This window comes from Geotrypetes seraphini, chromosome 12, assembly GCF_902459505.1.
Source record: "Geotrypetes seraphini chromosome 12, aGeoSer1.1, whole genome shotgun sequence".
Classification (NCBI taxonomy): Eukaryota; Metazoa; Chordata; class Amphibia; order Gymnophiona; family Dermophiidae; genus Geotrypetes; species Geotrypetes seraphini.
In genome coordinates, this window is record NC_047095.1 from 50,422,059 (window position 1) to 50,449,260 (window position 27,202).

General features: G+C 44.5%; 1 protein-coding gene across 1 annotated transcript in view; it reads right to left on the reverse strand.

Annotated features, from left to right (window-relative positions):
* NFIA (nuclear factor I A) overlaps positions 1-27,202 on the reverse strand; it is a 661,499-nt gene that overhangs the window by 238,794 nt on the left and 395,503 nt on the right. The window contains exon 4 of the mRNA XM_033917100.1: positions 15,601-15,675. Within this exon, the coding sequence (XP_033772991.1) occupies positions 15,601-15,675 (75 nt within the window). The remainder of the gene's footprint in view (positions 1-15,600; positions 15,676-27,202) is intronic.

Consider the following 27,202-nt stretch of genomic DNA (forward strand, 5'->3'; position numbering starts at 1 on the left):
TTTTTTAAAAAGCCAGTTGATCCAGAGGGTTTCCTTGGGCAGCAGTGGATTAGACCGCCAACTCTCTACTCTGCTGATAACGACCCCTGACTACAAAACATTTAGAAAAGAAATAAAAACCATACTATTAAAAAAAACCCTGATATCCAACAATCGAAACCAACCTAACGTCTCCCTACTCTCTAAAATAACCTAACACCACAAGAACCACCTCATCTCTACGAACCAATCTAACTATTCTATAATTCCTCTGGAAATGGCCAGATAGATCCTTTATGTAATCCGCCTTGAACTGCAAGGTAACGGCGGAATAGAAATCGCTAATGTAATGTAATGTCTTCCCCCTTCTTTTGGCACCGATCCAACATCATTTATTTATTTATTCAATTTCCTAAACCGTTCTCCCGGGGGAGCTCAGAATGGTACACATGGATTTATTCAGGTACTCAATCATTTTTCCCTGTCTGTCTTGGTGGGCTCACAAGCTGTCTAATGTACTTGGGGCAATGGGGGGGGATTAAGTGACTTGCCCAGGGTCACAAGGATCAATATGGGCTTGAGCCCACAACCTCAGGGTGCTGAGGCTGCGCCACACTCTCCCTCTCACCTTCCCCATTTCACTGACAAACTAGCCATGGCAGTGATTCTGAAGTGCTTTCAGCGGCTCCCTCCATGCTTTCAAGTTCAATTTATTTGATATACTGCAAATATAAAACAGGGTTAAAATCAAAGCGGTTTATAATGCCATTAAAAAAAAGGGGGGAGGATATATACCACACACAAATACAAACTGCAGTCATTTACAGGAACATGAGGATATGAAGAATGGACTGATTACATTCAAATCTGGGGTAGAGGAAAAAGGAAACAGGAAGTTGCCTCATTGGGGGCAGACTGTGACAGAGGGAAAGCATGGAGAGGGCCGCAGGAAACACTTCAGAATCGCTGCTGCGGCCAGTTTGTCAGCATGAAGGGGAAGGTGAGAGTGACGTCGGACCAGCACCAAAAGACGGGGAAAGGCATGTCGGCCCACAGGGAGCCCCCTAGAGCTGTAGGGCCCAAGGCAGCTGCTCTGTTTGCCCTCACCTAAGTTCAGACAGGGAGTAACAACTTCTCCCAAACCCCAACTCCTCAGGCATACTGAGGCCTACCTCCTACAAGGCACAATTAGTCACAGGGCAAAAGAGGGCCCTGGGGCTACACAGTTTTGGCTGTACACATGAACAGCTATTTTATGAAAAAAAAACCCCAGAATGGCATTATTTAGGGCTATGTGCATGTAAGCAGTGGTACTTAAACATGCATGGGACAGATTCTGCTACCTACATGGCACTTTCATATGTGCACTGCTGGGCTCCACCTTTTTTTTTCCCAGCTGGGCAACTTTATTTCTCTTCCCTTATGTGTTCTGTCATCCCGCTTGTCTGGTGGAGTAATTTTTCTGTTCATCCTTTTGTTTCCTGTTCATCTGTCGTCAACTTGTCAATAATGTCGTCCATCCTATTGGTCATACGTATAAATACGCTAACTCTTGATCCCTTGGCCTAGGGCGCTACACTAAACACCAAATCTAAATAAATAAAATAAAGTGAGCCAATTTGGAGCTAATCTTTAAAAGCCCAATTTTTGCTGTTGTCGGGTAGTTTTGAACACCTGAGTGGTAAGTACAATTTCCCCTTCAATTTCACTTAAGTGTACATGCACTTGCTCTTTGTAAAATATAGAATCCACCCAAACCATGTCCAGTACAAACCCCTCTTAAACCTGCGCATGCTGCAGGCCCACACACACAAACAGTGCTTGTTCCAAAATAGTTATATGAATGTGTATGCTGCTTTACAAGTGTAAATATTTTTTATAGTGTAAATCTTCTAAAATCTCTTTAACACCCACGGTTAAAATATATTCATTTTTATTAAAGTCTAGCATGTTTGTTTCTTGTGGTTTATGCGGCTTGAGGGAAAAGGTCACGTGAATGTACTTTAAAACTTTCAATAAATATGTAACAGCCTGTCAAGTTTGAGAAAGTATATACCGTATTCATGTATCACTAACAGTTTGTCCTGTTCTTGGCTATGACTGTGTGGGAGGCAGAACTCAGTGCTCATATATGGAGCGGATAGCAGGGCATCTAGTTTACTGGCACAATTCCTGTATATATCCATTTGGTATAGCTGTGAATCAAAATTCTGTAGCAGTTTCAGAAATAAAGGCTACACTTTAAGAGGCAGAGAATGGCGAGCTTGGTGACTGATGTTCTCTTTCTCAGGGCTGATCCTGCCACTAGAGCAGCAGAATTGGGGGATGGGAAGGGACACGGCTCAGACATGTGCTCGAACCTTCCCCCTGATGGCCTATCGCTGCCGCCCCTGCCACCTCCCACACCGCCCTGAGCTTAAAAGATTACTGTACCACTGTTCTAAGTTCGATCATGTTATGCCACTTTTAAAATCAGAACATATTCTTCTGGTGTCTTATTGTATTCCTTTCAAATACAACATTCTTACTCATCATATACAATCTAGTGGTCTTCCTTCTTTCCTATACAGTTTTCTGGTACCACATTCACCACAAAGAATATTACGTTCATCTCAGCAACAGTTCCTGATTATCCCTTCATTTCGGCAATTATTTCTTGATTTTCATAGGGATTCCTCTTTCTCCGTCATGGCTCCCACCCTTTGGAATTCCTTACCCTACGACCTCTGTATTGAAAAATCTTTTGCAACTTTTAAGGCGCAATTGAAGTCATACTATTTTTCTTTGGCTTTCCTTACTTTACTCATGCTATGGATCACCCTTTCTTCTTGACTTCTAAGCTTATCTCATTAATTGTTTGGGCAGAATTTCACTGTGACTTCCCTTCCCTTTTGTTGCACTCCTTCCCTTCCCCAACTTTTTTGGTTTTATTGTAACCTTCCTTTTCCTTATCCCCCTTGTACCCATTTTTGCTTGTATTTTGCTTGTATTTTTGTTTTTGTTTATTGCTTCCCTTGTTATGTCTTTTTAATTTTTGTTTTTAATATATTATTATTGTAAATTGCTTAGTATAACTGTGGTTGTATTTGCAGTATATCAAATAAATTGAAACTTGATGGAGGTTAGCACGGGCCCTATAAGTACAGGCCCATGCTCAATTGCTTCCTTGTCTTGACCCCACCCCCACTAAGGCAGACTTCCTGTTACAAGTGGGAAGGACACTGCAGCACTTCACTGGGCCTGTGCACTACGCTCAATGATATTTTAAGCTCAGGGTCGGCTTGGGAGGAGAGAGCTGGGAAGAGGGGAATAGAGAGGAAGGTGCTGGATACAGATTAAGAAAATTGTGTGTGTGGGGGGGGGGAGATAACTGCCACAGAGAAGAGGGAATGGTAGACCTTGAGAAGGCCCTGGTGTGGGGAAGGAAATACCTAGAGCATGGTTGACCTAGGCGATCCTTCAGCTTCCCCCCAACTCAACCTTTTTTTCCTTGCTCCTTTTACAAGATTTTTCGCAATATTCTTACTCGCCAGAACCTTCTCATTTTAACGCCATTCTGTCTGCAGATGTCTCCCCAATCCTTTTCCTCTCTTTCTCCACAGCTTTCTCTCCCTGCTGCCTACCTTTCCCAGCCCTCCCTTCGCTGTCTTCATGCACTCCTCCCTATAGATGGCTGCATTTTTCTCTCTCATTGACTCTTTCATATCCACTACTTTTCTCTGTAGCATTCTTTCTTCCATGCTTTCATTTATTTCTAGATACCCCCCCCCCCCCAGCCTTTTTTTTTTTTCCTTCTGGCACCCACTCTGGCCACCTCTGCCCCATTTTCAAAGGTAGAGGCCCTCCCTTTTGTCCACTGGCTCTATTCCTGCCAGCAAACCCTCCGCCCTCAACTCTGCTCATTGGCGCTGCCTAATCTCAGTGAAGCCAATGCCACTGCTCCTCTTGCAGGTCCCCTTAGTCCTTATACTAGTCCGGTGGCATATGCCTTCAGCCTACTGGCACTGCTTCCACTGGTGGCCATTCATTTATTTATTTATATGATTAGTTTTCTATCCCAAAGAGCCCTGGATCGGTTATAGATCAACCCACAAAATATACAGTTAACAGGTTACAATTTGCTATAGTTACAGTACAAGTTTTTTTTAGGTACAAGTTTTTATCCTAACTCGACACATACTAGGGATCTAATACCAATTATACAGTTTGCAGGTTAAATTAGTCACAGTTACATTGCAAGATTTTTCAATATAAGTTTTTATCCTAACACGAAACTTATCAAGGATCTTGTGTCAATATACATTTCTTTGTAATCTATCTGTCGTGGGCAGGAGGAATTAGGTGAACAGGTATGTTTTTCTTGCTTTCCTAAAGTTAAGGAGTCCTTCATCCATCGCTAAAGACTTCTAGCACTGTATGCCATCATTATCCCCCAGTGGCTTCCCAAACCTCTCCTGCGGAAGCCTTAATTACTCATATTTTCAGGTTATCCACAATGAACATGCATGAGACAGAACTGAATGCACTGCCTCCATGCTATGTGAGGTTACACTTCTCCCTCTGTATTCGCGGTTTCAGCATTTGCGGTTTCGATTATTCACAGTTTTTAGCTTACTGGCTCCTCACCCCAAATTACATCAGCTTCCATAGAGAATTCGCTAATTCCAAGCGTTTACAGAGAAAATCACCGATTTCCAGCACTTTCTTCACCGTGTTTTGCCTCTCCTTCAGGAACAGGCCAGGTCTCCCACCATGTTATTCGCGGTTTCACCATATTCACGATGGTTTTTAATAGAAAACAGCGAATAACATATAAAAAGTTATTCGCAGTTTTTCTGTATTTGCAGTTCTGTTAATTCCCTATCACAGCATATACAGAGGGAGAAGTGTACTTCCAAATTGTCCACATCTGTCTTTGAGCAGGATCAATTGCCACAAAAACTGGGAGTCATGATTCACTTCAGGAAAGAACCTATCGCCATAGCAGCAAACATCCAGAAATGACTTGAGATTCCCGTGGTATCATAACCATGACCTCAATCAAGAGACTGAGGAATACAGAATGAAAGGTCACATCTTTGGCAATAGTCCATCTCCTCAGTGGGAACATATGGGCTTAGAAGGACAGCCCAAGAAGGAGAAAGAAAGTATGGCATAAATGCCAGACACTTTATTGAAAAAGACTTTTATGTAGACGTTGGCGTGAAGTACTTGCCTTCCGTCAGAGAGGCAAAGGATTTGTTAAAAAGAGCATAACCAATGTTGGCAGAAGCCAATCTCAGACTTCACAAAACTGTCTCTAACAGTTCAGAAGTAATGGCATCATATTCTGCCGTCAACTTCTACACTGTCCGCAAAGTTGTCCTGGACTACATCTACAGCTAAACTCAACACAATAATTGGCCTCTGGGGCTCGTCAATAAAACTTTCTCAAGTGAGGATGGGAAAGTTTGTAAGATGGAAATCAAGAGAGCGAATCAAGAAACCGTGAAAACCTTCATCCGACCAGTCACCAAAGTGAAACAACTTCTTTGGGAAGAAACATGGAGAACATCGTGGATCATTTTCACTTCAGAAACTCTTTCTCTTTCACTTTTATGTTATTTGTTTGCATTGTCAGTTTCTCGTTTCAAGTTTATTAAAAATTTGTTGTACACGCAATATCAAGTACTTCAATGCGTATGACAGTTTAAAATTAGGAAACAAACAATAAAAGTTTATACAAATAATCGAAAGGGACGTCTACGTCCGTTTTCGTCTAAGTCGCAAGTCGTCCAAAGTAAAAAAACAGCTTAGGACACATTTTTGAAAAATACGTCCAAAATTTTTTTTCTTTCGAAAATCGTCTAACTATACGTCCTGCCGGTCTGATCGTCCAAATCACTAAAGAGTCCATCTTTATACCACATTTTCGTCTAACTTTTCGTCCAAGTACAAAATGCTTAGAACAAGCCCTGTTGGATGTGGGAGGGGTCTGCAAATCATGGACTGAATACCCAGACATGCCACCTAAATAGTGGGGTATCTTACAGGGCACTGCTGTGAACTTCACAAAAAGGGTGCCATGTCTTCTCCTCACTACAGCTCCCTTATAGGTCACGGTGAGCCCCCTAAACCACCTCCAGAATCCACTAGACCCACTTATCTACCACCCCAATAGCCCTTATAGCTACAGGAGCCACTTATATGCCAGTACAAAAGGGTTTTGGGGGTGTATAGGGGAGTGCACATGTTTCAGTATCAATGCAGTGCTTACAGGGGCTTATGGACATGGGTCCTCCTCTCCATGAGTCCCTAACCCACCCCCAAGATGACTTAAGCAGCCTCTGTGTTGGACGACTAGGCTTTCCTATGCCAGGCAGCCACGTGATGATGGTCTGGAGGCTGAATTTTAAAGCTGTGATTAATATTTTTATGGAGGTGGGGGGGGTTGGTGATCACTGGGGTAGTGTGTGGGGGTCTGTTTTATGTGTCTGTAGTGCTTATCTGGTGACTTTAGGTGGGTTTTTGTGACTTAGACCATGTTTTACATGGTCTAAGTCACAACGTCCAAGTTCCATCGATTCCAGCTGTATGTTATACATGTTGTACGATTAAGTCTAAGCCGGCCCACGTCCCACCCAACTCCCGCCCTCAACACTCCTCCTGAAACACCCCGTTTAGCTTTGGTCGTTCAGCGGCACTATGTAGCCCTAGGTCATTTAGAAATATGTCCAAAACCTGCTTTTATTATTGGCACTTGGACGTATTTGGGAAATGTTCGTCCAAGTGCCAACTTAGGCCGGTTTTTGGATGTTTTTCTCTTTCGATTACGAGCCCCACAGTGTATACGTACAAATAATTACCAGTACAAAAGGAAAGGAGGGTGAACTACAATCTTTAAAGAAAATAGAGATACATTTAGGGAAAAAAACAACTGGAGGGTAATAAAAATTAATCTTCAAAGCATGGCTAAACCTGGAGAAGAGGTAAAGGAGATTACGACCTATACGTAAATTCTGATTAAAATTAAGTATTAGAGCATATGCATTAATGATAAAAGAATTATGCTATCTATGTCTCAAATGCGTCCCTATACAAGTAACTTTTTAAAGAGCTTTTAAATTTTTCTAGCGAGGATTCACCACGTAAGTAAATTGGTAAGTTGTTCCAGATCTGGGGTGCTATAACCAAAAAGATAGTAGATCTCCTAGTACCTATTACTTTTAAAGAAGAGATAGTCAGACAGTGGCGTACCTAGGGTATGTGGCACCCGGGGCCCATCATTTTTTGACACCCCCCCCCCCCCCCCCTCATGGAAAATTTTTTTTTTTTTTTTTTTTGCAATAACCATGAAATGGAATAAATGGTCAGAATAGAAACAGGCAGTGAAAATTTTCTTTTATTGAACCTCATTTATGTAACCATTATTCCAAACATAACATAACATAAATTATGTCGGAATTGTCATGACATCAGAAGTACATATGGAGTAGTTGCAGGTGATGCTTGGGACAGTTCTGATTATGTTAGTTTGGTTTTATGTGTTTTTTGAATAGAAGGGTTTTTATTTCTTTTTTTAAGGTTTTGTAGTTTGTGGTCGAGGTCAATAGGTTGTAGAGTTGGGGGTCAAGTGTTGCAGCTCGAATGGCTAGGAGGTTGTCGAACAGTTTTTTTTCTTTTGACGTTTTTGGTTGGAGGGTGTGTGAATGGTGCGTGAGTTCTCCTATGTCTGTTTGAAGTGGATTGAATTATTTAGCTGAAGAAATTAGTTACCCCCCCATTCCACACACATTAATTCTCTTCCATTTTTGTTCCCATTATAAAAAAACACTGATAAGTTCCCAGGAAAAAAATACATTAAAATAAGAAGTGAAAACAAAGGCCCCTACAGATGAGAACATAACATAAGAATAGCCTAACTGGGTCACACCAATGGTCCATCATGCCCAGTAGCCCATTCTCATGGTAGCCAATAGTGCTGCCCGATTCAGAGAAAAATATTTCATTCGATTCGATTCACCCTGTTGAATCGATTTTTCGATTAGATTCACTGTTAATGACACCGCTTTTTAAGTTTAAACAAAGTATAACAATAAATTTCACAACAACAATAAATTTCACAAAGTACTTAAAAAAAAAAATCACATTTTTCCATTAAAGCAGTTCTGGAGACATTTGCTTGAACAGTCTTTTTTCCCAGTCCATAAGCAAGCAATATGAAAAAGATTTCCTTAATTATCTACTCAAACATTTTTGCTATTTACTTTCATTGTACCTAGACTATTATTCAGTAGAAAAAATTTAGTTTGTTCAATCAAGCAGAACATTCACTCATAGAAGTCCAATGTCCACACAGGATTTGATTGAACAAACCATATTTTTTCTACTGAATAATAGTTTAGGTATACTGAATAGCAAAAATGTTAAAGCCACACAGAAAAGCAGTAAAAGTCAATAGGTTCTCCAAGTGGGAACAACCTGATGTCTCAGCACTTGAGGAAAAGACCACGTAATAATGTTTATAAGATAAATCATATAAATGATTATACTGAAGCAGGGTGTCCTCAGCGTGAGAGGTAAGCGAGAGGAGAGAATTCTCCAGTGCTTTACACAATAAGGCTCCTCTGCCTGCAGTGCACACCATCATAGGACACCTCAGGTGTGCTCAAATTAATCAATGTGATAAATTAAACAGTGATAAACAATTGGTCAATCACAAGAGTGCAAGATCAAACAGGTTGTTCCCACTCAGAGAACCTATTGACTTTACTGCTTTTCTGTGTGAGTAGATAATTAAGCAAATTTCTGATAGCCTACAGAACTGATTCTCACCTTCCATCCCCAGCCCCCAAGACTTACCAGACCCCCCCTGCCGATGCATTTACTTACTGCCTGAACTGGATATTAAATCGTGGGGAAGAGAGGAGAAATGCGGGGAAAGAGCCAGCCAAAACTAGTATTTGTTGCTGCTGAGTGCACCAATCCAGGGCAAGCAGACGCTTCCCCCATGTCTTAATAACAGACAATGGACTTTTCCTCCAGGAATTTGTCCAAACCTTTCTTAAAACCAGCTACGCTATCTACTTTTAACATAACTTCTGGCCACTTCATTTTTAAGCTTAGATCTTTCCTTCCAAACAGAGACCTTGCTAGATGTCAAATACAGCACAAGGTAACTTCACATGGACTTAACTGTGCAGGAAATGAATCTCCTCATACACCCACCATATAGTGCAAAAATGTGCAAAGGTCTGTTTTTTTCTTTCGATCACTACATAGCCTAATGCCACACAAGCAGCGCTGTTACAAACATATTCTGAAGGTCAATGCTAAGGTTGACAAAGTTTCCTTCCTTGGACCAGAAGGAGATACTGACAAACCACTGGAAGAGATTCTAAAACAACTACCCAGAAATAACACCCAAAGACCCACTCAGTGTGTGAACCAGTTGAGTGGAGTGGACTAACTGGGGGTGGAAATGGGCCCAGAGTTTGCTCAGCAGAATTTCCCAGACTACCTCTTCCTCTCAACACACTGACATGCTACCACCACCACCAACACTAGGAACACCTCACCGAGTATGCCAGCAATGCTTATAAACTTTATAAAACACATTATTATATTTTCTTATAAAGCATATATTTTAACTGAACTCAGCCTTGCCATTCACAAAAATAGAAAAGTTCCCATTTCAAGCTGTCTCATGTACACTTTTCAAATCTAACATATTGTAATCACAAAACAGAAAATAAAATTATTTTTTCTACCTTTTGTTCTCTGATCAATATTCAAATCTTGTTGGTCCCAGGCTCTTGTTGTCTTGCTTGCCAGGGTCTCCTTTCTCCGTGCTAACCATCCGTCTGCCATCTCTGTTCTCCCCTTCCGTTTCCCTTCCCTCTCCCGGAGATCTGGCATCTTTCCTTTTTTTTGTCTCCATCCACAGATTCACCTTTTCTCAACTCCCCACCACCCCAGGATCCACCATCTCTCCCTTTCTGTTCCCAACTATCCTCCTATCCAGTATCTCTATCCCCCCTCCACACCATCCCCTGTTTCCAAGTTCTCTCCCTTTCTGTTCCTTCCCTCCCTAAATCCCATTATGCACCATCTCTCTCCCACTCCTCTGTTTTTAGACCCATTATTTCTAACCCCCAAAGTCTGGCATATGCACGTATCTTTGAACCCCCCCTTCCCTCTCTCCCTCTGTGTACTTTTACACCAGGACCCCCCTCCCCCGAAGGTCTGTCCCCCCTCAGAAGGGCTACACCCCACCCCTGAAGACCTGCACCCCCCGAAGGACTTTACCTCCCACCCGAAGGTCTGTCCCCCTCTGAACGCCTAAACCCCACCCCTGAAGGCCTGCACCCTCCCCGAAGGATTGTACCCCCCACCCGAAGGTCTGTCCCCCCCTGAAGGCCTGCACCCATCCCGAAGGCCTGCACCCACCCCGAATGCCTGCACCCACCCCGAAGGCCTGCACCCACCCCGAAGGCCTGCACCCCCGAAGGCCTGTCCCCCCCCCCTTGAAGGCCTGACCCCCCCCTTGAAGGCCTGCCTGCTTGTCCCCCCTTGAAGGCCTATCCCCCCTTAAAGGTCTGCCTGTCCCACCCCCTTGTAGGCCTGTCCCCCCCTTGAAGGCCTGACCCCCCCCTTGAAGGCCTGCCTGCTTGTCCCCCCCTTGAAGGCCTGTCCCCCCCTTGAAGGTTGGCACCCCCCCAAAGGCCTGCACCCCCTTGAAGGCCTGTCCCACCCCCTTGTAGGCCTGTCCCCCCCTTGAAGGCCTGCCTGCTTGTCCCCCCTTGAAGGCCTGTCCCCCCCCTTGAAGGCCTGCACCCCCCCTTGAAGGTTGGCACCCCCCCAAAGGCCTGCACCCCCTTGAAGGCCTGTCCCACCCCCTTGTAGGCCTGTCCCCCCCCTTGAAGGCCTGCCTGCCTGTCCCCCCCTTGAAGGCCTGCACCCCCTTGAAGGTCTGCACCCCCCCCCGAAGGCCTGCACCCCCCCGAAGGCCTGTCCCCCCACTTGAAGGCCTGCCTGCCTGTCCCCCCCTTGAAGGCCTGCACCCCCTTGAAGGTCGGCACCCCCCCTGAAGGCATGCACCCCCCCTGAAGGCCTGTCCCCCCTTGAAGGCCTGTCCCCCCCCCTTGTAGGCCTGCACCCCCTTGTAGACCCTGTCCCCCCCCCTTGTAGGCCTGCCCCCCCCCTTGAAGGCCTGCCTGCCTGTCCCCCCCTTGAAGGCCTGCACCCCCTTGAAGGTCTGCACCCCCCCCCGAAGGCCTGCACCCCCCCGAAGGCCTGTCCCCCCACTTGAAGGCCTGCCTGCCTGTCCCCCCCTTGAAGGCCTGCACCCCCTTGAAGGTCGGCACCCCCCCTGAAGGCATGCACCCCCCCTGAAGGCCTGTCCCCCCCTTGAAGGCCTGTCCCCCCCCCCTTGTAGGCCTGCACCCCCTTGTAGGCCTGTCCCCCCCCCCTTGTAGGCCTGTCCCCCCCTTGAAGGCCTGCCTGCCTGTCCCCCCCTTGAAGGCCTGCACCCCCTTGAAGGTCTGCACCCCCCCCGAAGACCTGCACCCCCCCTTGAAGGCCTGCCTGCCTGCCTGTCACCCCCCTCCCCCTTGAAAGTCTGCCTGCCCGCCCGCCCGCCCCACCCTGAAGGCCTGATGCCCCGACCCACCCCGAAGGACCATTCGCCCCCCTGGCCTCCCCGCACTACCTATGAAGCAGCCGCAGCAGGATCGCGACGTCAGCTATCTTTGCGCTGCTTAGGAGCTGCTTCCTGCGCCGGGCTACCTTAAGCTACTGCCCCCCCCACGCCCGAAGGACCGCTCGCCCCACTGACCTTCCAGCACACCTATGAAGCAGCCCGCAGCAGGATCGCGACGTCAGCAATCCCTCAGCTGCTTGGGCGCTGCTTCCTGCGCCGCGGTCCCGCCCCCTCCTCTGACGTCAGAGGAGGGACGGGACCGCGGCGCAGGAAGCAGCGCCCAAGCAGCTGAGGGATTGCTGACGTCGCGATCCTGCTGCGGGCTGCTTCATAGGTGTGCTGGAAGGTCAGTGGGGCGAGCGGTCCTACGGGCGTGGGGGGGGACTGAGCGGCAAGGCCGGGAACACCCCCTCAGGGCTGGTACCCGGGGCGGCCCACCCCCCCCGCCCCCCCCTAGGTACGCCACTGTAGTCAGACTACAAGAGAGAGATCATCTGTATGAAAGACATCAAGACAAGCCAGAAGTCACCAACCTTCAAGCTCCAGTTATGCATGGACTTTGAAAGGACTTTGTGGTATTAATAGGTTTGAGAAATAATAGTGATATCTATAGATACCAAGTGGGAAGTGTCCTACCTCCCATATTCATGGAAGCAGGCTGTTTGTGTTGAAGTGTGTGTTTAATATTGTTGTTTAATATCTGTGCCCTGTTAGTGGCAGGTTATGCAACCTTGCCTTTAAGAATGAATCCTCCAGCTTCCCCTATATATTATGGGATGCTTCCTAGTGGCTGCTGAAATTCTAGACCTCCGGACTGGCAGCTTCTAAACTGTCAAGAGCAAAGTGGAAATGACCAATCAGATTGGTGCACAAAAAAGTGTCTTTCAACTCATCTGATAAATCCAATGGTCTTTATTAATCCAAATTATCTCATACATCCAAAGCAAATCAACGACTCGACATGATCATGTTTCGGCCACCCGGCCTGCATCAGGAGTCTTAGGAGTCTTTGGGTATCAAATAGTCTCAAATGGTCTAAAGCAAAACGAACAAACCGTTGCTCCGAATCTGTGGCACCACAGAATAACACAGGGTGGCTGAAACATGATCATGTCGAGTCGTTGAGTTGCTTTGGATGTATGAGATAATTTGGATTAATAAAGACCATTGGATTTATCAGATGAGTTGAAAGACACTTTTTTGTGCACCAATCTGATTGGTCATTTCCACTTTGCTCTTGCCTGTTTGATTTTGTGGAATTGCTTCCCCTGTTTTATTGAGCTTCTAAACTGTAACTTTCTTTTCTTTTTTTTTTTAAGTTTGCATTAAAGGAAATTTTGCCTAAAGATTTGAGGGTCCACCCTAGTAATGTTTTTGAAACTACAGTGCTAAAAGTTTAACTGCTGTTATTCTCCGGGAGAGACAGAACAACTATCACGTCTCAATGTTATGCAGGCAGCCAGAAAATACAGTGATCCTCACATTACATTGGGTAGGGAAAGAGTTAAAACTGTAGCAGCACACAGTAAAGCATGGACCATTAATAGGAAACAAAAGGTATGCCTTGCTCAAAGTCCCCACCTGTGGTAAGTAATTCACAGAGTGTCTTTTTGTTGATTTGAAGCCAAATAAAAACTCATGTCCTGAGAGCTCCTATGAGTCCTCTTTGGACTGACTGCTTTGTGTCACTGAAGAACACAATCAATACACCTTTGATCAATAGAACAGGGTGGTGACAGGTACTCTCAACTCATGATGTTTAGTGGGTATTGACAACCAGTAATGATCAAACTGCAGTGTGTCACTCAGACTGCTGGTATTAGCATTCTTTAAAGGTCAAAGCTAAATCTGTTCAAAGCCCACAGTCCATATACAGTACAGGGAGACATGGAGCTCACAGAGTTAATAGCTTCCAAGGCTACAGCCAAAGAGATGCCTCTTAGGTACTGTTTGACATGGGCCACATAAACAGGTAATGTGTGCAAATATGGAGTGCAATTTTTAAACATATTTTGGTGGTTTATTTGAAAATTGCCTGTCCTACCTGGGTAAAATTGCAATGTAATGCCACTATGTGAGGAATTTTACCCCCAAAAAGGAAGGCGATCCTGGAGATAGTTTGATTTGATTTATTAAATTTAATATACCGCTTTTCACCAAAATGTATTACAACAAACAACAACAACAAAAAAGCACAAACAGCCTGGAGAATAGGGACATCTTTTTCTCTTTCACAGATGCAGACAGCATCGCTGATTGCCTTAGCAGCGGAAATAGACAGAAGGTGCATCAAAATTGGTGAGACTTTGCTATCCAGCAAAACATTAGAAGCAAGAAGGGACAGTTCCACTAATAGACCCCTGACGCAGGCTTTTTGCCGAAACATGGGCCGTGTCAGGTCACTCTGATTAAAGGTATCATTGTCCCTATTCTACAGGCATTTAGTTGTGGTGGTGGTGGGTGGGGGGGTTGTTGCTTGTTCTGTTGACTAATGCACTTTTTGTTATCCCTTTCTTTTTGGTCAAGGTCACCAAAAAGTATTATACATACACATGTATTTTTTAACTTTAAAACAGTGTTCTTGTTACTCTTCTCGGAAAAGGCACCTACATTGAAAAGAGGTACACGTGTGCAAGTTAATTTTGTATTCAGCAATTTTCAAAGAGAAAAGTCTGTAAACAGGTTCACTTTGAAAGATGGGTGAACTCCAGGGCAGAAAAGTGGGCAGTTTGAAAGTTGTTTCAGCTTAACTTTGAGTTGGCAGGGAGCTGTCAGAGCAGTGGCGTAACTGCAGGTGGCTCTGGAAGGGCATAAGCCCAGCCATTCTTGGCCCACCCAAAACGTTTGCAGGCAGCAATATCAGTAGCGTAGTAAGGGGGAGGGGCGGTCCGCCCCGGGCGCCATGTTGGTGGGGGCGCCGGCATCCCTCCTCTCTGCCCCCAACGCCTCTTCCCACTCCTCCCCTCGCCGTGCATGCGCCCCGCTTCCTTTACCTCATACCTCTAGTCGCTCCCCGCCACGAGCAACAATGTCAACATGTTCTTCACGACTGCATCAGCTCTCCCGCTGATGTCGCTTCCAGATGCCGCAAGAGCCACTGGGGTGGCAAGGAGTATGTTGAAGTTGTTACTCGTGGCGGTGAACAACCAGAGGTATGGGGGAAGGGAAAGGGGGCAGAGACGAGGTTGGGGAGGGGCACCACTGCCCCAGTTGCCTCTCACCCTCGCAACACCACCGAGCAACCTCACTCTGCTCTTTTTTTGCCCCTGGATTATGAATTCCGCTCCCGTGGTCCAGGAACTCCCCTGATGTCTCTGATCTACCTCAGCATCTTTGCCGGTGTGGCAGTGAAGCACCTCCATTGCCAGGGTCAGCCCCACAGGCTCCCCTCTGCCATGTCCCACCCTCACTGACGTCACTTCATGTTTCCTGGGCGCAGCAGAGGGAAGCCCGTGGGGCCAGTGCAAGCAACGAAGAAGCATCACTGCTGCACCAGCGAAGATGCAGAGGTAGACAGATGAGGGCTTCCAAACCGCAGGTGGGTGCTAATGCTGGATCCGGGGGTCAGAGAATAGGGTGAGAAATGCAGGACAAAGTGGGAGAGGGGGAAGTTTTAGAAGGCCCACTTATCCTAACTGGGCCCAGCCAAAATGATACGTCTGACTAATCCACTGAATTAGAAGAAAAGCAAACAGAGACAGGTCTATGTTAATGGCATGTCTCTATGTGGAATTGCTTCACTTTTTTAAAGTTGTTTAAATAGCATTTATTACATTATGCCAATACTGAAACACACAGAGTAGTGGTGGCTCTCTGAAAACTGAACTGCAAATAACTTCTGGAGAAAAGAAAGAAAAGGTAAAACTGGGGAGGCGGAGGACAGAAGAGCAGGTAAATACATACAGGTGGTGGACAATACTCAAAATTTTCCTGTTACTTACTTTGTGATACTCTCACTAGTTCAGTCACACTGAAAACACCCGACGTGACAAAACTGTCTTGGAAGCCCAAATGTCCTATAAAAAAACCAAAAAAAAATTGAAAAATAAGAGTGTAAATACAGCAATTAGCTTGGACATAACACATCATTTTCTGCATAATTCTAGAATGTGGAATCTGATTTCCGAAAGCACTAATCACTGTTTATGTAGAAAGCTAGTTAGCTATAAAACCACATGCTTTTTCACTACCCCATGGTTTGTAAGGAATGTTTACAGAGCACAGAAGATAATAAAAGGTTATAAAGAGTTTTGGAAGAGACTTCTTAAGGCAAGAATCTACTTCCATGGCCCCAAAAGATGACTACGAAGTAATACTCATAAGAATCCTGTACCCTAGGAACTTGATATCAGATCTCTTTTCTTATACATTTTTAACATTATTGCTGGCAGGGAATATTTGATCAGCATTGGCCATCCATTTTTAGGAATATATGAATGTACAATATTTTTTTTTTCACACTGCAAATACACAGGGAAAGACTGCTTGAACCAGAAAAATAAAAAGGGATTTTAAAAAAATTTATACCAATGCAAAATAAAATCTTTTTTTTTTTTTTGTTTTATTCAAAGAGTTTGCTTTAACATCAAAACCTCAGATGTATTTCCTTCTTCACGATAAGTTGCAACAGCCGTCAATCACTAATTTTATTTTGGGTGTGGCTTCATTTGTAAATGGCCAGCTTTGCCAAGCAGACAGATCAAATGTTCCTCCACCTTACCCCTCTGGAGCATGAAATGTATGCCATTTCACTCTCATTTACTCCAGTGCAACTTCAGCCCATCTGGAATATGTTTTAAACTCATTTGTGGGACACGTAACTAATGTTTCCCAATCTTGTCCTGAAGAAAAAATTACCTAGTGAAGCATTTCTGCAGAGATGCCAAAGGAGGATGATCACAAAGAGTAAGACTTGCCACCCCAAACAATAAGATGCTTTTTGCTAGTGTGTCTGGAGTATCAACCCAAAAGCATGCAAGTCTTATATTGCTTTGTAAACAGAAGATACGATACGAAATATTTAAGGGGTGTCTTAATATGGCCGCCACAATGGGAAGTGTTTAGCATTAGTTCCCTAATGGCACTTATTCTGTAAGTATTTTATAAGTTGCAGGTGTTACTTGGTGACACGTCCATGTTTACGCCCCTTCACAGTAGGGTTGTCCAGAAAAAATGTGAACTGAAGTTTTTCCCATGAATTTGATTACGGTATGCTTGATCAGAAAATAATTTAAAAAAAAATTTTTTTTAAAGCCCATCCTGGGGTCCCTCAAAGCCACTGATTACATAAAACTCAGTTTTTCTTAAAATTTGCTATTATTTTTGCTTACTGGAGCAAATTTCTTGGCATTAAAACTATAATTTTTATGTTTTCACACTCAGCAATACATTGATAAAAAGACATTTTGGTCCTCTTTTATGAAGCTGCGTTAGGGTTTTTTTATCGCTGGCCGCTGTGGCATAAGCTCCGACTGTCATAGAATTTCTATGAGCATCAGAGCTTTTACCACAGTAGCTGGCGATAAAAAAAAATCCTAACACGGCTTAATAAAAGGGGGTCTTTATGACAAGTCTGTTTTCTTAAAAAAAAAGAACATAAATCAGTACAGAAATAACACTAGAGTCTCCAATGTGCTTATTATATCAAGTAGGATCGGATTCCTTACAACCCCCCTTTTACAAAACTGCAGAAGTGGTTTTCAGCGCAGGCCAGTGCACTAAATGCTCTGCACCGCTCCTGACGCCCTAACTTTTAGACGTCCTTTACAGAATCTGCCTCTTGATAAAGTCTGCGATGCTGTTCAACTCCTTGCTTTATGCCATTAGTGGCTTTGAGGGACCCCAGGATGGGCTTTAAAAAATGTTTTTTTTAATTATTTTCTGATCAAGCACAATCAAATTTATGGAAAAAACTTAAACTCACACAGTTTTTCCTACTACTACTATTTATTATTTCTAAAGCGCTGAAAAGTGTACGCAGCGCTGTACATTTTAACATATAGATGGTCCCTGCTCAGAAGAGCTTAGCTTTTCTGGACAACCCTAACCTCACATTTATGTGCTAAGTTAAGGCATGTACTTTCTAGAACAGCACTGAGCACCAGTGGTGCAGTAAGGGGGGGGGTGGTCCATCCCGGGTGCCGTCTTGGTCAGAGCGCCGACACCCATCCTCCTCGCTGCTCCCCACTCCTCCCTGACGCCCCCCTGCTGTACGTGGACGCCCCTTTCCCTTCCCTTGTACCTCTTTAATTTTCCCGGTGTGAGCAGTGTCACAAATTTGCTGCCCACATCAGTTTCAGCTCTCTCTGATGTCACTTCCGGGGTCCTGCATCTAGGAAGTGACATCAGAGGGAGAGCAGACATGATGCAGGCGGCAAATTCGTGATGCTGCTCGCACCGGGAAAATTAAAGAGGGGCGGGGGAAGGGGCGTGCATTTCCTCTCTTCCGTCGCTACCTTTCCCCCATCAAGCTTCTAAACCTAGAGGTCCTTTCACTAAGCTGCTGCAAAAACGTGGCCTTTGCGCATCCTTGTGTGAGTCATTTCCACACGCCTTAGCCGATTTTCCATTTTCTGATTTATTTTTTATTTATTCAGTTTTCTATACAATTCTCCCAGGGGAGCTCAGAACAGTTTACATGAATTTATTCAGGTACTCATGCATTTTTTCCTGTCTGTCCTGGTGGGCTCACAATCTAGCTAATGTACCTGGGGCAATGGGGGGATTAAGTGACTTGCCCAAGGTCACAAGGTGCAGCATGGGTTAGACCAGTGTTCTTCAACCACCAGTCCGTGGACCGGTGCCAGTCCTCAAAAATTTCCTGCCAATCCACAGGGCCAGCACGTGCATCAGGCCCAACACAGTGTTCTTCAACTGCTGGTCCACGGTGCGATCAATGCGGCGTTATCTTCGAGCCAGCTCACTCTTCCTCACTGATTCAGTGCACAAAGCCTTGGGCAGTGGCTCCTACGTGCGTCCTCCGCCTGAACCGGAAGCCTTCTCTCTGACGTTGCAACGTCAGAGGGAAGGCTTCCAGATGAGGCACGGGACGCGCAAGGAGGCGCTACCCGCAGCTTTGTGCACTGCCAGGTGGGAGCAGGCCAGAAGGTAAGCCTTAGCATGGAGGGAGGGAGACAACAAAGGTAGGGGGGAATGATTTTATTTTTGAATTTAGTGATTGAATTATGTCAATTTTGAGAATTTACATCTGCTGTCAGTGTGCTTTGTGTAGTTTAATTTTGTGGTTAATCATTATGTGTTGTTAATAAGCTTATATTGTGTATCTGTGAAAAATGAATGGAAAAATAGTGTTACAATTAGTACTATTATGGGGGCAGGGTCTGGGGTGGAGATTGGGTAGAGATGGGTGGGGTCTGGCCCATGACTTAGCCCAGTGTTCTTCAACCGCCGGTCCACAGAATAATTATTTTATTTCTGCCGGTCCATAGGTGTAAAAAGGTTGAAAAACACTGCCCTAGACCTTCAGATCACTTTGGCAGTAAGCAGCTATGTTCCCAGCTTCTGATGCTGGCACCTTCTGCATGCTCAGCTCCAACTGAGAATGCCTTCAGCAAGCGGCTGAGAACGTCTCAGCACCACTGCTTGGTGGGCCTGAGATGAAAGTAGACAGGCCCAGGCCTACCAGTGGTTTTGTCACTGGTCTGCTGTTTGTTTGCTGTTTCTGGTTTGGCCCTATGCTTCTTGCTGTACCCATATTTCTTCTTAGGCTTGCTCTTCAAAACACTGATCAGAATCCGTGCGCTGGGGCTCTAATGAATGAGAAAAGGGGCTCAAAGACTACAAGAGTGAGAGAAACTTCAAATGAAAGTAGCACACACTCTAATGAGTGAGACTTGGCCTCTGAGCTACCCTTGAACTCCTCCCCTCAGTCTAACTCCTCCCCCTCCCCACACACATACAAGGGCATTTTTACCCACAAGCAGTATGGTCAGTTATCAAGAAACCTGCTTCCCTGAGTATAACAGTGTTATAGTTGCGGAAAAGTCTTTGATTATCGCCTTTCACACATAATGGTCTGGGGTTTTTTTTTGTTTTGTTTTTAATATATTGCTCCTTACATGCTCTTGTATTCTCTATTCTTTGAAGCTCAGCTCTTCAGCTTTACCACCAAGATTATTTGAAAGAGGTAGCAGAAAATTCTTTGTGGGCTATAAGAGAATGAATTATCCTGTTCAGAGCATGTCATGCCAGCACAATAGAGAAACACTTTTAAGACTTTAAAGTCATGTAATACAATTCTAGGCTGGATCTTTCTTGTTGGAGGAAGCATTGTGGGGGTTATTGAAAGAGGAAGGGGCAATATTTGACAACAGAAATCAGCATAACCTTTTAACGACGGCAGTCATGGATGACTGCCCTTTGACCTTAAGAGATTATGTGGGGTTTCAAGGACAACAGCTGGAAATGAGCATGTGTGAATGGAGAACACAGATCTGAGGCCTGGTACAAAGGGCTGCACAATCCCTGCCCAGATCAGAGGGGTTGATTAGAAATTGTTTCCTGGGCTGGGCTTAGGAGTGTGCAATAATGAAAGTTTTGTTAACCCTGCTTGGTGCATGGGCTCACTGAAAAACTGTCAGATGCCTTCCCTCTTTCGATTCCTGAAATTAGCACAAAGCAGATTTTAACAAATTGTAGTCCCACATAGGTTACTAATTTGAATATATTGTACCATCTGACATTCTCTTATGTGTAGGTTTATGGGGTTAGTTATTAAGGTCTGTTATGGCTATAACGTGCGTTATATTATTGCAACGCATGTTTAATAGTAGTTACTGCAGGATACATGATAATGAGATGCAAAGATTGGAAATACAAGCAAAATACCTCACTAATATGCAAATTGAATAACGCAGCTTGTGGCAAACACAAGCCATGTTCTTTCTGATTGGATGGAATGGGCCACCAAGTATGTTAAAGAGGTCGGGAAATAATTCATAATCTCCACTAACTCCCAAACCCCATCCTCTCCAGAGGTCAGGGAAACCTCAGACATGTCCTCTTTTTAGAATACGACATTCAAAACCCTCGACGAGCTGCATCTGGAGGGCCTCTGAGCGTACGCGGATGACGTCACACACTTCCGCGCATGCTCCAGGCCCTCCCGACGCAGCCGGAGCTCGTCTGAAAGAAATAGAGGTTTTGTGGGGGCAGGGCTGGGGGCAGAATGGGGTGGGGGTCATGTGTCCAGGGTTTCCCAGAGAAAAATATGGTAACTCTACCCCTATCCAAACTCCCCATCACATTCCTCATCCCCAAAGTTTCAAGTTTGTTTATTTTTGATATACCGTCTATCAAAACAAATGTCTAAACGGTGTACAATATAAAAAAATTGTAGAAAACTGTTAAAATGGGTAAATAAAAACAATATTTTATCATATATTAAAATACTAGGCAAATTCACATTAACGTACATGAGACAAAAGGGAAGTTGGGAAGGGAGAAGTTCTTTTTAAAATTAATAAAAAAGGAAGGTAAAATGGGAGTGGCAAGACATTAGGAAGGGGATCCCTAAACAGCCCTCCCTTCCAACAATGACCACACACCCTCTACCTGTATAAATTTTACCAGATGTCTGGGAAAACCTGGACATGTCCTTGTTTTAGAGGACTGTCCGGCTGCGTCTGGAGGGCCTCTGAGCATGCGTGGAGGTGACGTGAGGCCATGTAACATCACTGCGTCATATCCGTACATGCTAGAGGCCCTCCAAAAGTGGCCCCAAGCTCAGGAAAGGAGTTGAGGGGGCAGAGTGGGGCTGGGCTATGGGTGGAAGAGGGGGGGGGGGCTGGGGCAGAACCGCGTGTCCTCTTTTCTTCGAGAAGAAATCTGCTAACCCTGTGCTAAATGCACAAAACACAATCATTAAGACTGTGTGAGAATCACTATTGGCCGATTTTTGGGCCGACTTTGGAACAGCAAATGATGCACCAACAAACCTCCATGCAAATTTTTTGCATGGAGGTTCATGGTAATCCCCATCCGATCAATTGCTCTGTGAACTGACCCATGCGCAGAGCCGATTTGGGGAAGCCCTAACAGTTGAGTGGCAGGGGCAGTCCCCCAGCTGTTGGGACTTTTTTCTCTCTTATTTTTAATGGCACAGATGTTGTAGGTGTGTCATACATGCACAATATCTGTCCCATTAAAAAAAAAATGCCCATTCCCTCCTGCCACTGGATATTCCCCCCGAACCCCTCTCCCCGGTACCTTTGTGAGAAGTTGTGAGCAGGAGGGATGCTTGGCCTCTACTGCTCCGCGGCCCGCCAGTCCAAAATGGTGGACCTTCCCCTCCCCGGAGGGGCCTTAGGCGTCTGAGCCAATCAAGCCGTAGGCTCCTCCCTCTGTATCTCGGGATACATATTATATTCATTTCAGGGCTGAACTATTGGATCTCTTTTTTCGGATCGCTAAATGTTTTCGGGTTTTTATGGGGTGCATCGTGAAGCGATGTTAGAGCATCAATCACTCAGCTAGTTTACATGGCATTTCAATATTAATGACCTTATTTACATGGCCAGATCGGAGAATGAGCGATCATGCAGAAAACCACATGGTGAGCCATTTTCTACATCGGGTTGGCAAATGCGATCATTGTTACACCAGTGAAAACCAGTTTAGCGACGATCGTTAGACGATCGCTGACTTTAGTGCATCTAAGCCCCTATGTATAAACCCCTAGGAGGTACAGGGCATGTTGCTCCTACCCTTGTTGGCACTGGGTTCAAAATGTGAATTAATTATATCAGCTGGTGAGATCTGAATGAGGGGATTCCTGTAAGGTTGAGAGAAGGTGTAGCCTAATGGTTAGTACCAATGGTAGCTTGAGAACCAGGGGAACTGGGTTCAATTCCCACTGCAATTCCTAGTGACTCTGAGCAAGTCACTTAACCCATCCCCCATTGCCCCAGGTACAAAATAAGTATCTGTATATAATATGTAAGCCTCTTCAATTGTAACCACAGAAAAGCAGTACATCAAATCCCATCTCCTTCCCCTTTTCTTCAGGGTTATTCTATCACCAGCAGAGTTTACCCAAGAAGCATGCAATCATCCTTTCTCTCCACAAAGTAGCCCAAGTGAATCAAGGTTTTCTTATGTTGAGAGGAAAATGGGCAGCGATGAAAGGATTGTGTTCACTTCTACTGGTGACCGTGTTGTAAAGGGAGGGAATCCCCATTAGCATTTGAAATGATGAAAGCTTCTGCTAACAAAAACATTAATTTAACGTGAATATAATTATAGATGTGCATTACATTCATGGTAAAACTAAAAGAAAACTTTAAAAAAAGAGACAAAATATTCAATAAAATATTAAGAGCCTGATCCTCAAGTTGTGTTAAGGTGGCTTTTAAAGTGCACTAACAGCATAGTCTTGTTAACTTTTAGCGCATATTAACCCCCTTATTATATAACCTTTGTGCCTAAATGTAAGCCTCATTTGCATATTAAGATTATAGAATACTAGCACTTGCTTGAGTACCTGAATGTGAAACCACTTGTCTTAGACTATAAGTGGTATATAAATACTAAAATAAATACATTAATATGTGTATTTTTCCCCATCTGTCCCAGTGGGCTCACATTCTATCTAATGTACCTGGGGCAATGGGGGATTAAGTGACTTGCCCAGGGTCACAAGGAACAGCATGGGATTTCAACCCACAACCTCAGGGTGCTGAGGCTGTAGTTCTAACCACTGTGCCACACACTCCCAAGGCGTAATGTTACATTTGGGTGCAAAGTGGTATTCCGTAAACTTAGGTAGACAATGATGCGTGTTTGCTACAGCAAAAAAAGGATTACCATGGGGCACACCTAGGTGGGGGTTCTGTCCCTTTCTGTGTGTTCTATATTTGTACATCCAGGTATCCCATGGTAATTTTTGCAAGTGTGTACGCTGTCCATAAGGGCAGGTCTGCTGGCAGAGAGTGGACATGTTGCAGCAAACCTAATAAGAACACGTTAGCACATAGGCCCTTCAGGCTCAGGCACTAATGGAAAAATTGGCATGTGGCCAATAATGGGAAAAATGGAAAAAATCTGCCATTTTATCCCAGTGTTAAAAAAACATAGAAAAATGACAGCAGATAAGGGCCATAGCCCATCAAGTCTGCCTACTCTACTGACCTAGAGATCCTGCTCCTAATGACCCATCCTTAACTCCATCCTCTTAGGGAGTGTGGGAATGACCTGCTTAAGAATGTGCTATGGACACATTTTACCGCAGTTTGGTAAAAGGGCCTTTTAGGACCAGACTCTATAAAGGAAGTCTATGTTTAGACACTGCTAGATGTCCTAATCAAGGACGTCAAGTGACGCCTAACTTCAGAATCTGCATGCAACTTTTTTTTTTTTTTTTAATTGGCAAGGTAATTGACTATGCTAGTTTTCAGTCAATTAAAAATATATTAAATTATCAATTAAGAGTTCCGTGCCTAATGATGCCTAACTGAAAAGTAGGCATAGTTAGATTTGGGAAAAAAGGCGTGGTAAACTTAGGAGTTGCTAGGCTTGCAAGATAGGTACCAGTATATTAGGTTAGATGCCATTGACTTGTGTTCGAGTCCAAGAGACTTGATGAATTATAGATCTAAAAGAAATTGGTTTTGGGCTAAGGTCCTCCAGCGTCATCCCCATGGGTGTTTTCAACATGTCCACCAATATGATTGCAGGCTATCCTCTGCCTGGTTTCTTCAATCTTCTCAAAAATAGTTTATTGGTGTTCAAAACAAATCAATATCACAATGAAATAAAAATCTGACAGATGCAAACAGGATAAAAACATCAACATTGTACTGTGTTTGAGGTGAACAGACCCTACACGGTCCGTGTTTCGGCAAAGGATTGCCTTCCTCAGGGGTCCTTAACACAGTGGGTAGTATGCCGGAACAGGCCTACAAGCATCAAATTGTACAACTGTTAGTCGGATCCTCTGATAGCACGGTTTGTGCTATCGGAGGATCCGACTAACAGTTGTGATGTTGATTTGTTTTGAACACCAAGAAACTTTGATATTTTAACTCCTGGAGTCCAGTCCTTCACTTCCAATATTAACAAAAGTCCTATACAGATAATGTATACCTGTAACCCATTCTGAGCTTCTGGGAGAACGGGATAGAAATCGAAATAAATAAATGAAGTCCTTCCTCAAGGGACAACAAAGGATTTTTTTTTTGGCGCTCTTTTTTCTGAGTAGACGCCGGAACGTTTTTTAAAAAAACGCTGTCAAGCCATACAAGTCCTTTGTTGTCCCCTGAGGAAGGCGACGGAGCCGTCGAAACACAGATCCTTGTCGGGACTTTATCTGTATAGGACTTTTGTTTATATTGGAAGTGAAGGACTTTTTCAATACTTTGCTCCAGTGCCTCTTTCTTTTTGTTGCTCTTACTACGAGGCCTGTGATTTTTTTTCTTCTTTCTTCCTATATACACTGGTGGAGAAGGCAACCTGTGGGTGGGTAACTTCTGATTACTTTACTGTTACACATTTATATCTTTATTTATCTATTTTATTTAAAAATGATTTATAACCCGTCTCTCCACAAATCTAAGTGGGGAACAAAAATTACATACATAATTTTTAAAAAAACAACAAAAAACTACAAACGAATACAAAACAGCAAAGCAAACACAATTTTAAAAAAATACTTAGATGTTGGTGCGCAAATGTGGACATAGGCCCAGATTCTATAATTTATCAATTAGGTTTAATTGGCACTGATAATTGAAAAGCGTCAATAAAATGTAATTAAAAACAGTTTTAAAAATTAATTATCTGGTAGGCAGTGCAATTATCTCCAAAGCACCCACCAAATAGTAGGGGTGTAGATAGGGGCAGATTCTGGACTTGGGGGCTCCTTTTACAAAGGTGCGTTAGGGCTTTAACATGCGCTAAATTGCCGTACACGCTAGCCGCTACCGTCTCCTCTTGAGCAGGTGGTAGTTTTTCAGGTAGCGTATGCTAATCTGGTGCGTGCGCTAAAAACGCTAGCGCACCTTTGTAAAAGGAGCCCTTGGTTTGCCTTAGGCACACTTATTTAGACCAAAAAAATTGTGGCATAAATGGGAGCGCACCTAAGGTTTCAATGCCTGCTGGTGCCTAATACTGCTTAGTTTCTGCTAGGCATGATTCTATAAACAGAGCCTAGGAGATAAGAACATAAGAACATAAGCAGTGCCTCTGCCGGGTCAGACCACAGGTCCATCCTGCCCAGCAGTCCGCTCCCGCGGTGGCCCAAAAACAGGTCAAGACTTGTCTGAATCATCAGAAGGGGCTCCCTTGCCACCTTGGTTTCTCATTTAAGTCCTGCCTTCCTATCGAAGGGTATTACAACAAGGACGAAGGAAGTTATCATGCCGCTGTATCGCGCGATGGTGCGCCCGCATCTGGAGTACTGTGTCCAATATTGGTCACCCTACCTCAAGAAGGACATGGTGATACTTGAGAGGGTTCAGAGAAGAGCGACAAAAATGATAAAAGGTATGGAAAACCTTTCATACGCAGACAGATTAGAAAGGCTGGGGTTCTTCTCCCTGGAAAAGCGGAGACTCAGAGGAGACATGATAGAGACCTTCAAGATCATGAAGGGCACAGAGAAGGTAGAAAGGGACAGATTCTTTAGCCTATTGGGAACCATTAGAACAAGGGGGCACTCAGAGAAATTGAAAGGGGACAGGTTTAGAACCAATGCTTGCACATGCACGACCAGGTTGGTTTATACTCATTACCTGGTTAACTTCCTATACTTGTGTTACATCCCAGCTCCTCCCTCAGTATCCCATGATCCCTTTATCCCTCAGGAATCCGTCCAATCCCTGTTTGAATCCTTGTACCGTACTCTGCCTGATCACTTCCTCCGGTAGCGCATTCCAAGTGTCCACGACCCTTTGGGTGAAAAAAAACTTCCTTGCATTTGTTTTGAACCTATCTCCCTTCAGTTTCTCCGAATGCCCCCTCGTACTTGTTGTCCCCTTCAGTCTGAAGAATCTGTCCCTATCCACCCTCTCTATGCCCCTCATGATCTTGAAGGTCTCTATCATATCTCCCCTGAGCCTCCTTTTCTCCAGAGAGAAGAGCCCCAGCCTATCCAGCCTCTCGGCGTATGAGCAGTGTTCCAGCCCTCTTATCATTTTCTTTGCTCTCCTTTGGACTCTCTCAATTACCGCCATGTCCTTCTTGAGGTGCAGCGACCAATACTGAACGCAGTATTCCAGATGTGGACGCACCATCGCTCGATACAATGGCATGATGACTTCCCGTGTTCTGGTTGTTATGCCCTTCTTTATGATGCCCAGCATCACACACAATGGCACCTACAAGTTAGGAGCTGAGAATCACAGCCTTATCCTTACCTGGACACCCAAATGTTGATATGAAATTTGTATTCGCTACATGCAGAAACTCTTATTGTTTTAAGTTTATAAGAACATAAGCAATGCCTCTGCTGTGTCAGTCCTGAGGTCCATCGTGCCCAGCAGCCCGCTCACGCGGCGGACCAACAGGTCCAGGACCTGTGCAGTAATC